At 38.5% G+C, this 11,960-nt stretch overlaps 1 protein-coding gene across 1 annotated transcript; it reads left to right on the top strand.

Moving 5' to 3' along the window:
• The first annotated feature begins 273 nt into the window (after nucleotides 1-273).
• rel (v-rel avian reticuloendotheliosis viral oncogene homolog) lies at nucleotides 274-11,609 on the top strand. The gene is made up of 10 exons (XM_067422242.1): nucleotides 274-393; nucleotides 1,073-1,108; nucleotides 1,928-2,067; nucleotides 2,174-2,322; nucleotides 2,830-2,921; nucleotides 7,416-7,556; nucleotides 8,581-8,685; nucleotides 9,179-9,394; nucleotides 9,936-10,079; nucleotides 10,180-11,609. Exons 1-10 carry the CDS (start codon nucleotides 384-386, stop codon nucleotides 10,953-10,955), a joined length of 1,809 nt encoding a protein of 602 aa, XP_067278343.1. The 5' UTR covers nucleotides 274-383; the 3' UTR covers nucleotides 10,956-11,609.
• Nucleotides 11,610-11,960: the final 351 nt, after the last annotated feature.

Raw genomic sequence — 11,960 nt, 5'->3', positions numbered from 1 at the left:
ATTAGTAACCTATGAATATATAAAATACAGAATATTATACAATTGAAAGGCAAAATGTGAACTTTTTAACAATGGGATTATTACTTGTCACTATTATAATAGTGAGTAGTAGTAAATAAATGTGTTCTAGCATCTAATAAATAGTTGTTAGTGAAATTTAAAAAAAAAAAAAAAAAATTTGTGTTGTAAATTATCGCAAGTAAATTTAAATGTTTAACCGGCTTGCCATAGCATAGGGGAGTATCTTTTTAGTGGGCGGGTATTTGTATATAGTGGGGAATTCCCAGTCAGAACTATTCTGTGTTGAGTGTTACTGTATTTCTGTTCAGCACTTTAGAGCTCGGACGCAAGACAAACCTAATACAAAAGGGTGTTCGCATAATATGGATGGTGGTGAGTACCAGTATTATTAAATTAAACAAGTAACTATTTTTTAAGTTCCCGTTCTTGCTCTTTGCTGTTTAATTAAATTATTCGACCAATTCCTTGGCTACCTGTGTGATAGTCGAATCGGAATAGCACCGTGGTTATTTTTAATGAGTTGTGTAGGTAGATCAGCTCATTTTCAATTACAGATCAACTCATAGTTTTATTATATAGAATCCGTCTCAGTAAAAACGTGTTTTAATCTATTGTCTTCAGTTGTAAATCTTCACAATGAAATTTGTTCAGTTTGTTTTTAATCGAAAATGGGAACGCATACAGGCTTGTAGTTTTACATCGGCCTATTATGAATGAAACGCAGAGTTATCTTTTTGCAAGTGTACAATCACAAAGCTATTGGGAAAGAAATGCAATATGATTCTCATTACCTGAAAACCACATTCTAAAGTTAAGTCTTTTAAATTTAAGATACATCTCGTAAACTAAACAAATCAAATGAGTTATGAGTATATGAATGCATGAGAGACAAAGTAACACCAGGAAATAAAAATGAGGAACTTTTTCCCTCAAAAAAGCTGCTTCAGCTTTCAGTTTGTTAATTCGTGTACGATATAAAATGCATTGAAATCTATATTTAACTGATTTCCTATATTTATTTATGCTTTTCTGTCTATGCTTTCTTGTACAGTGCATCCCCTCTCAATGCACAGGGATCCCAGTCTAAGTAAGTAGCCTACATTATATCCATATGTGTCGAGTGGGAAACACATTCTGTCGTTAGCAACATATGTTTAGAGTAAAGTTTAGGCTGGAACTCTGACTAATCAAATATGTTCAAACATCACCCAGTTGCCCTTGTAAAACCGATGTAATGTTCAGATTTTCTTACATTGCTTCCTCTTTTGTTTGATAAAGATATGACTTCCTGTAAGTGACAAACTCATGAGCAGGCAGTATAGTGAGTGACATCTGCACACTACGTTATATCATACATTTGGATCCATTTCATTCATAATAACTATAGATGTAATGTTTTCCTTAGCTTATTTTATAATATTTTACAGTGTACGAATGCATATGCGAATGGATCTCACCTATTTGTGTGGGTGTCAGAAGCAAGTGTGTTAAAAACAACCAAATCTAGATTGCATGGAAAATCCAGCTGTGTGTGCAGGTGTTTGGCAAAGTTATGATTAGTGTGTATTGGCATAATGGCACCTGGGTGAGCTCGGTAAGGGTCTGTGCTGACAGGTGCAGAGAGCGGGGAATTATTTACCAGCAGGCTGTGTTGTTTGTGGTCAGATTATGGTCAGGTTCTGTGAAAGACCCAAGATGTTGTTTCTGCAGGTGTTTTGAGGTTCTTATGCATCTTCAATGTTGCCATTTGAATAAATAGTAGATATAAGCACAGGTGAGCCCACCTGCTGGGCATGTCTGCCTGTTTTTAACATGCTTTTAGTCTGTCAAATCATTTTTAATATTCAAATGAATGAAATTGAGATCTCTGAGACTGACTGATGTCATTTTGCCGGTTTCTGTGCAGTGGGAGAGCCCTGTGCTCAGATCTTCGAGCAGCCAAAACAGAGAGGCATGCGCTTCAGGTACAAATGTGAGGGTCGTTCAGCGGGCAGCATACCGGGAGAAAGAAGCTCTGACAATAACAGAACTTACCCAAGCATTCAGGTACCTGTTTTTAAAGGCTTACACTACTGAAGAAAAAATTACTGTATAATCAAACTTACGAAGACATTTTATAAATTACATCTCTCATCCTATCATTTTCTATTAGATACTAAATGTTAACAGGAAAGGAAAAGTACGTGTTACGTTGGTGACCAAAAGCGACCCATACAAACCCCATCCCCATGACTTAGTGGGAAAGGACTGCAAGGATGGTTATTACGAGGCAGAGTTTGGACCTGAACGTAGAGTCATCGCGTAAGTTGATGCTTTTAATGCTTGAATACAAAAGGTTAAAAACCTTTTGATTTAATATATATATTATCTGCATGGTTTGCTCTAATCTTGTTTGGTCCTGTTGCTATTTTCCTCTTAATGAAATGAAACATCTCTGTGCGCCACATCAAAACCATTCCAATGTGCTTTCCGTATTACTCCAGCCCACACACCACCGCAGTTCTCTTCCGAAGGGCTGTCCATTCTTCTTCTTTTGATTTTTTTAAAAATGTTTTTAAAGAAGCATGTTGTTTCAGAGTAGGGAGCCATGCAGGGGATTCCCCGGTATGCAAAATGAGAGCCTTAGAGCTCCAGTCTGCCCTCAATTTTAAACAGTGTGTCAGTATGGTTAGTTCTAACCTCACTCTTCCTGTAAGCTTTAGTCTTAGGGATCAAAATTCAAGATGGACAATACATTTAACTAAACAAATCTGGGTGCTCAAAATCAGACTACACAGTTTAACAGACTGTTTATTTGTTTTTTTCCAGTTTCCAGAACCTGGGCATCCAGTGTGTGCGGAGAAGAGAAGTGAGAGATGCCATAATGCAGAGGGTTACACGAGGAATCAACCCCTTTAATGGTGAGATCCAACTCTCTCCTCCTCATTTTCTTCTCAGGCCCCAATTAAAATTCCTAAAATGTTCTCTCAATTGAGGCAAAATGAATACAAAATGCAGATTCCATCTGGGCCTTCTAACCTTTCTTCCGTCTTATCACTATTACTGACCCAGTTTCTTTCACTTTTACTCTCGTTATCAGACACACTGTATATACAGGATGGTGGACAACATCACGCTGTTAAAAACACAATGCTTACACATTTTCTTTCAGTATTATATGACACAAACTATCTGACAATGCAGGTAGAGTAGAGAAAGAATCACTTCTCTTTATTCAGTGAAGATGTTGCAAAACTGGCTGCGGTATTGAGCGGCATATGATCGGGGGGATTTTATTCAGAGAGGGAGGAATGTCAAGAGGAACTGTAAACTATACGTTTTTGTGTAACGGATAACTTTGGGTTGTTCTGCCTCGAGTATGCAAATAGGCAAATACTTCAGGAATTCCATGCAAACTATCGTGTGGGAGGAAATTATAACAGGGTTGACATATTTAAAGGAACTTCTCTAGGTGATTTTATAAGGCGCCATGAGCAATGTTTTTTGTGATGTAGAAGTCTATAAGGAATTTTGACATTATTTGTGCTTTAGCTAGCAATGTACTGTGCTAGCAATTTCAGAGTGAAAATGGTTTCAAATTAAAGCATACACCAAATGTTTTTCAGTGTATGAGTATTAAGCAGAACATCATTAATCACAATTACCATGACAATTCATCAACAACTACACTTTTGTGTTAGTGACAGCCCAAATCACAAAACTGAATACCTCGCTATAACCTATTCAATAATAAAATGAACAACAGTATAAACTATTAAAATAAACTTCTTTTATAGTTCATCCAAAAATAACAATTCAGTCATCATTTACTCACCCTCAAGTTGTTACAAACCGGTATGAATATCTTCCTTCTGCTGAACATAAAAGAAGATATTTTGAAGAATGTCAGTAAGCAGTTTGACTTCCATGGAACAAAAATACTATGGAAGTCAATGGGGCTTATCAACTGTTTGGTTACCAACATTCTTCAGAATGTCTTCTTTTGTGTTCAGCAGTAGAAATAAATTCATCCAGGCAAATGATGAGAGAATTTTCATTTTTTAGTGAATTATCCCTTTAACCTAATGGTTCCAACCCCCCTAAAACCCCTGGAAGTACATAGTAGTTGACCATCACTTGGCTTCCACTTTGAAATGCGGCTTTAATTATGATGATATTCTTCATAGTTTTATATATAAATCGATTCAACATGTCACACAATGTTAGCAGTTGGTATAGAATCAGTATGTTGTTTAATTCCACTGTCTACCCGAACAACATTTGAGAAATTAGGAAAGTGTTTTAACAGGTCATCACACAATATGGTTAGCGAACATAGGGAATATCAGATAGTGACTTCCGATCTGTGTTTGCTTCCGCATGCATGTTCCGCTGCTCTCTGTGGTGAAGGACTGTTTGAGGCGCTGCTCTCACTTCTGCTGTGATAACCAAATAAAGATCTCCTTCTTTGGCTGCAAAACACTAACAGTCCCCTGAAATTATGTAGATTAGTCACGATGACAGTCGTAGTGAGATTAGTCTTGATATTACTTTTGAAATTTTGTCATGTGTCAGGGATGACCTGCCAGCGATGACCTCATTTGCACTGTTGTAATCCCACAATGATTTTAACGATGACGCATGCATATAGAATATATACTGTTGTTCATTTCGATTATTGACTGGGTAATAGGCCAGAGGTATTCATTTTGCGATTAGGGCCGTCACAAACATGAATGTGTAGTTGTTGATGAATCGTCATAGTAATTGGGATTAATGATGTAATTGTTTCGTGTTCAGTTTAATACTCATACTCTGAAAAACATTTGGTTTATGCTTTAATTTGAAACCATTTTCACTCGGAAATTGCCAGTACAGAAATTGCTAGCAGATTTCACAAACAATTACAAAGAAACCGCAAGTAACGTGTTGAATTTAACCGTGACATTTAGTCAAAAATTGTATTTTTCTGTAAAACATACACCATTTTTTAAACATAAACATACTTTTTTTGTGTTCACAACTTCTAAGTGTGCGGTAACAGGTATTATAAGGTAAGGGTAAAATATGAGGACATTACCTATGTCCCCACTTTTCAAAAGGCTTATATATCATACAGAATTATTATTTTGAGAAAGTAAAAATGCAGAATGTTTCCTGTGATGGGAAGGTTTAGGGGCAGGGGCAGTGTAGGGGGATAGAAAATATGGTTTGTACCGTACAACACCATTACGCCTATGAAAAGTCCCCACATTTCACAAAAACAAACGTGTGTGTGTGTATGCTGTAATATAATATATTTAAGTAATTCATTTAGTCATTTTCATGTGTAACTGTGGTCCCAACTGTAACATCACAAAAATGTCGCCACTGAATCCAGATTGCTACACCTAAAACTTTATTCTGTCGTTTGGTCTGAGCGTTTGAATTCTGTGTAACCGCACATCAATATTTGAACATTTCTACATTTGCTTATAATTCCCTTATCTGGATGTTAATGTGTGACTTGAATTTAAAGATCACAGTAATTCACAATTAGTAGGCATACGTGTCATGCTGTGAAAAGTGTTTGTTAGTTGCACAGACATGTGCTGTCTGTGAGGTTGCCCATATCTAGATTTGCCGTGATGGGTGCTGAGTGGGCGTTGGTGGGTTCAGGTGACGAAAGATGAGTCTCAGCCAGAAAGTAGACATTTCACCTGCCTGCTCGCCCCCATCTCTCTCTCTTTCTCTATCTATCTCTCTCTCTCGCTCTCTCTAGCTCTCTAGCTCTCACCATCTGCTTTACCTTCCACCAGCCCACACTAACCTAAATCATCCGCCACCTGCATCGGCTGTCCACTTGTTAATCTTGCTCTCTGATTTCACCCAATGCAGACCCGAGGCGCACATATACGCAAATAAACATGACCACGACACTGCTCGCAGTTGCCTTTCTCACTCCCCACCTCTCGCTATCTCCGCACCCACTCATCTCCTCCCACTTTATCTCTGTTGCTTCGCCATACATCTTGTCTGTTTCACATCTGTCTGCTGTGCTCCTCACTTGCCTGGCCTCCATCTCCATCTTTCTTTCCCACTTCTGGGGCTGTGGTCTGGACGGAGGTGTCTCTTCACGTCAGGACGTCAGCCCCCAGACTCTGCAGAGTCGTCAACGATACTCTGTCACTCGAGCCTTCTTTCTAACCCGCCGCGATATTTCCACCTGCTGTGACCTCAGAGCGCTCGTCACGGCCGTGGGGGGGATACCATTGGTGAAGAGAGACAGACTCCTGAGAGCGAGAGTGGGTGGAGGAGCACACACTGAGAAATGTCTTCACGAGCAACCTTGTGGGTGTTTTGTGGGCTGACGTGTCAGTGGCATTTCTGGTGATGCTGCTGTGTAGAAGCTGCAAGAGCACTACATGCTGCTTGCTTTTCCGTTTACACTTTATATTAAGAGCAGTTGTGGGTGGTCCAAAGTGGACGGCACTAAATATATTAGGCCCTTGCAAGCGGCCACACTGTTTTGTCTCTCCTCACACAATACACAGTCTCAAATTGTCATCTCACAGTGAGTGCAGAAGATAGGAAGATTTCATACTTTAATTTTTACACTGCAAAAAAATGCTTTTCTTACTTAGTATTTTTGTCTTGTTTTAAATAAAAATTTCTAAATAAAAAAAAATCTTAAATTAGGAAACATTTACTAGACACGTAAAAATTATTGTCTTGTTTTGGGGAAAAATTACTCAAAATTGAGAGAGTTTTTGCTTAAAATCAGTAAAATAATCGGCCAGTGGGGGATTTATAATAACTCTCTCAATTTTTAGTTATTTTTTCCCAAAACAAGACTTGTCTAGTAAATACTTCTTTTAAGAATTTTTAGATGTCTGGACTAGAAGCAAGACAAAAATAATTTTTTGCAGTTTACTGTAAAATGACTATACATTTCTTATTTTTATTATAAATATGTGTATATATTGTATAAATTACTATAATTAAAAAAGTACTGTTATATTCTTCGTTATTTAAATCATCAAACTAAAGACAATGCAAAAAAGCACAAAAAATAAGTAATTTCAAATAATGTTGTCGTTGCAATACGGTACAATATTTAGTAGACTGTACTAAATATTTATACATTTTGCATTATGGCAAATGAGAAATTTAAGCATGCTTTATTATCATGAAAATAATACCATAATTAAAACAAATCTAAAAACATATCACAAGTTGTTCAACTGTGTCAGCTAGCTTTGAACAAACTGACCTGGTTTTCGTTCTCATGCCTGTTTCCTTCTCTTCTCCTTCTTCCCCTTTACCTGCCTCTCTGTTTATCTCCTGTTCAGCTTTGACTCAAATGACACCTACGGTTAATATGTTATGTTTTTTTGCACGCACTGCGATCCTGAACGTGTGTTTTTCGTCCATAGTTTCCCGGGAACAGTTGCTACAGACTGAGGAGTATGATCTGAACGTGGTGCGTCTATGCTTCCAAATATACCTGCAAGATGAGACCGGGATGTACAACACCATGCTGCCTCCCATCGTCTCCAACCCCATCTATGACAACCGTGAGTTGACAAAAACAAGAAGCGCACAGCATTAAACACTAATGTGTGTCATTTATGCATGGCAACAAACTTACAAACTGTTTGTCTGACAACATAACTTTGACTCAGCGGATGATACGAATTTGGGGTGTGGCGACCTGTTTTTTGTTCTGTGCTTGTGTTTGATGCTACTTGTCACACAGAATTACACCTCTTGGATTATTTACTATTAATAATTACATTTTGTTCTGAGAAAACAAAAAAACTTTGCTTGCATGGTATTGGTTTTCAGTATCTGCTATATTCTAGATTTAGAAGAAAGTGGTGTGGCAAAACCCTTCAGAATGCAACAGTTCTGCAGCACTTTTGACTAATTTACTGTTTGGCATGATGCAAGTCACTGCTGCCACAGAGCACGAAGATAAAGCGATGCATTGCTTAGGTGACAGAGCTGTCAGTGGCCACATCCCACAGGAAGTGAGCATGGTCCATTTCAACATTTCCTCACGTGATGGTGTTGTACAGCTCGCGAGCAGAAAAGCGGTGCTTGCAGAGTGTGTCTGTGTGGTTTGCGATGCTAAATAAGTCAGAGCGGATTTTTAAAAAAAAGCTCATGCCATGACTTGGTTAATAGGTTAAAACTCTTTTATCTGCTTGTAGAGGCTGATTCATGTCGTTCTCATGACAGTGCAGTAAATTAGGCTAATTTCTTAGAAAATGTAAGGTATGTGTACGAAGTAGGTATGTTTGACCTAAAAAATGTTGATGTATTTGCAGCCAGTTTTAATACCGGTAGCTGGTAAATAAATCTAACCATAAATATGAAATCAGCCACAGAAAAGAGGAAGCAATAAACAACCTCGCCCTCGCTGTAAATCATGACTGGTTTGACTGCTTTTTTTAGTCTCAGGACATAATGTTTACTATTGTGGCTGTGCCTGCAGATACACAGATAAAGTCATAGAACGGGAGAGATTATTTCCTACTGCTAACAGCAGCGCATGTCTGTGTTTCAAGATTGTTAAACTGCTTTTTTTTTTTTTAGGGGCCCCGAACACAGCCGAACTGCGAATCTGCCGGGTGAACAAGAACAGTGGCAGTGTGAAGGGAGGTGATGAGATTTTCCTCCTCTGCGATAAAGTGCAGAAAGGTAAAGGACCGTTTGAAATCTTTAGGTGCTTTAAGCATTTTAAGCTATTTTGTTTACTTGAATGAGAGCACCCCATCCCTTAAAGCACACGTCCTATCCAAAAATTTAAATTCAAAGATATGTCGGCAGACCCAAACATTCAGAAACACTCTTCTGAATGGCTAAAAAAAATCACATGCGTTTTACAGACTCACCAGTCTGTCACTGAGATATGTAGCTATTTACAATTTATGCATTATATTCGCTTAAAGAAACAGCTTACAGCACCTTCATTTTAAGAAAAAAGGCTGAAGTACAGATCTTAAATTAATTTAGATATGTATTAAGTCATTCATTCATTTGGTCTCGTATGTCCTTTTCTCTTCATCATCTTTTTGTTTTGTTTTCTTTTTTATTTATTTTATCGAAAACAATCTACCCATTTCCATTGCCAGTTTTTATGCCATTCTTTCATTCCACCCATTTCTCACATCCTAACATCACCTCATTCTAGATGACATTGAGGTGAGGTTCTTCACTCAGACCTGGGAGGCAAAAGGCTCTTTCTCTCAGGCAGACGTACACAGGCAAGTGGCCATAGTGTTCAAGACACCTGCCTACTGTGACACCACCATCACAGCCCCGGTCACAGTGCGCATGCAGCTGCGCCGTCCCACAGACCAGGAGGTCAGTGAGCCCATGGAGTTCAGATACCTGCCCGACGACAAAGGTAAAAAAAAAAAAAATCAACCGACAGTTTCATGCTACCCACATCCTGGAATGATTTTGGCCCATGTGGTATTTGTTGTTACAAGTGGGTCAATGAAAGTATGACCCATGAGTCATCTACAAAAAAATATTTTCTTTAATCTGGTTTAAAACACGTGCTAACTTCCTAGAAATGTACTGTTTGTATTCATATAGTATAGGTTTCATTTAGTTTTGAAAAACACCATTTCCAAGATAGGTTTCCATTTTGTGGTAGTAAAAACTAATGTGAGTGAAAACATCAAATATGTTTTTAAAAATATGTGGTGAGTTGCACCCAATGAGTTTTTTAAACTCGTGTGTACAGCTGTGCACATCACAATTAAGTTTAAAAAAACGTTCTTTTCAGTTAATGTTTTTTTTTTTTACAAATACCATTTTTGAGGAGTTGCCCCACATGTTACAGCCTAACCTCACCTTGTCATAAATAGGTCAAATGATCATGATATTCCTGTTTTATGTTGATTTGGCAGACAAAAAATGAGCATCGTTTATTTTTTCAGATCCATATGGCTGTCAAGAGAAGAAACGTAAAATTGAAAGCCAGATGAAATCCTTCCCTAGCTTCTCTCAAGGAGCCATGAGCTTCATGAACAGACCAAAAGCTGTGCCTTCCACCAACCTGATGAATCAGAGAATCAAAATCGGTAAGAAGCATGTCACTTTTAATGTAACCTATACTAAATAATATATGAACTTTTGATTTATACAAACAAAAGCACTCAATACAACTTACTCTTTTTACAGAGCCTCCAAACTATTACCGTCCTTCCAACCATGGGGTGGTGCGCCCAAGTCAGTCAGGCTGTTATAACAGAGCCCCTTCGTCCTGCCCCATGGTGCCACCCCTATCAGAAACCCCAACACTAGGAACGCTCAGTCAAGCATGGGCTGGTCAAGTCAACAGCAACGGAGCTAGTAATGGGGTGGGCCTACAGCAAATCAACCCTAGTCCCAGCATGCCCACCACAGGGGAAAGTGGAAACAGCCTCCCTCTACTGACATCTATGGATCTGGAGTTTCTTCAACCCAATGGCCCAACAAGCACCCACCCTCGACAGGACCAACCGAACCAGCAAGTCCAGCAATCCCAGCAGCCATCTCAAAGACAAGGACTGGACGGAACGCATACCTGGTATAACTGTGGTTCCCAACAGCCTCAAAGCACACAAAATGGAGCAACAGGCACCAGTGGGTCAATGGGAACGGGGTACTCGTATGCAAGCAGCATAGATGAAGAGTTCCTTCAAAACCTCATAGGCCACCATCACTTGAAACAGGAAAATCAGGGGCCGAGCAACATGGCTGTGCTGGGGCCCGCCTGCACCTCATCTTCAGACTGTGTGCAGTCCTTCACCGCCCTCCTGAACTGCCCCAACACCAATGGAAGTACTCCGGAGAACATGAGACCTATGGAAGCCAGTGGGCCCAATCAGATGATGCCACAGATACCGTACCCTTCCAGCAACATGGGGCAGGAGAACCAACTTGATTCTTACACCTGGCAGTACTTCCCAGAATAGCGTGTTCAACATAATTTAGTTTATTTTTTAAAAGGCTCTGATTCGTGTTCACTGAATGTATGTTTCTGAAGATCAGGAGGGTTGGTTGTCCTGGAAATACTGGTGCTGCCATTAATTTGATAATGCAGTGAGATTTTATGAAACATTTATGTATAACAATCTGATGGTCATATTGGAAATGTTTGGGACCATTTGTCCACAAACGCGTAAGTATGGCAGGGTAATTGTTCCTAGACGTGGGAACTAGCAGGGAATTATCCCTGGGTAATGGCTATGTCATGTTTAACATGCTTCTATTCCAAGGTTCTCAAATTGTTCAAATAAGGTCTTTCATTGGTAACTCGAAAGTGATATAATGGCTTTAGAAAACTACTACCAATGTCTCGTTCTGTTTTTACTTTATTCATCATACATCTGCTAATTTTAAAATGTCTTTACATTGCATTTTCTGTGGGTAAATTTTAGTATTTTTATAAAAATGTAAGTTTATACTACTGATGTATTTTGTGATTTTCTACATTCTGAGCCTAATTATGGCTACATCACTGTTATGTGGAGTTGACATGTTTGTTTTCATTTATTTGATTCCCTCATATGTTTCTCTTTCACATTCCATGAGTGCAGGTAAATAAAATAATAAACTCTCTGATTTGACATAGTTATTTTCGTTTTTTTTTTTTTTTCAACATTCAGAATGAAAAGGGCCTTTGGGATACGAATATGTCCAGTTCAGCTTTCATATTTCTGAACCCGGAGCTCTGTGACATGCAGTAGTGATGCAACTGACATGTGCTCTTAACAATGAGAATATGAAAACCAATGACGCAGTCATTGTGTCATTTAAGATGCGTCAACTCTCAACATGTCTATATATATACACACATTATGTTGATGAGTTACTCAATTGATTTTGAAACTTGGGAATTTTTGACTTCCTAAACCCTAATTTTTGATTCACATTTTTCCACAATTTGGAAATGTACTATTTTACTTTTTGTTTCTGTT

Source organism: Pseudorasbora parva, chromosome 17 (assembly GCF_024679245.1).
Source record: "Pseudorasbora parva isolate DD20220531a chromosome 17, ASM2467924v1, whole genome shotgun sequence".
Lineage (NCBI taxonomy): Eukaryota > Metazoa > Chordata > Actinopteri > Cypriniformes > Gobionidae > Pseudorasbora > Pseudorasbora parva.
This window is presented reverse-complemented; position numbering and strand designations above follow the sequence as displayed.

Coding starts and splice junctions, on each gene's coding strand:
- rel (XM_067422242.1), top strand. Junction 2,323..2,829: donor CCTGAACGTAGAGTCATCGC/GTAAGTTGATGC, acceptor GTTTTTTTCCAG/TTTCCAGAACCTGGGCATCC. Junction 2,922..7,415: donor AGGAATCAACCCCTTTAATG/GTGAGATCCAAC, acceptor TTTCGTCCATAG/TTTCCCGGGAACAGTTGCTA.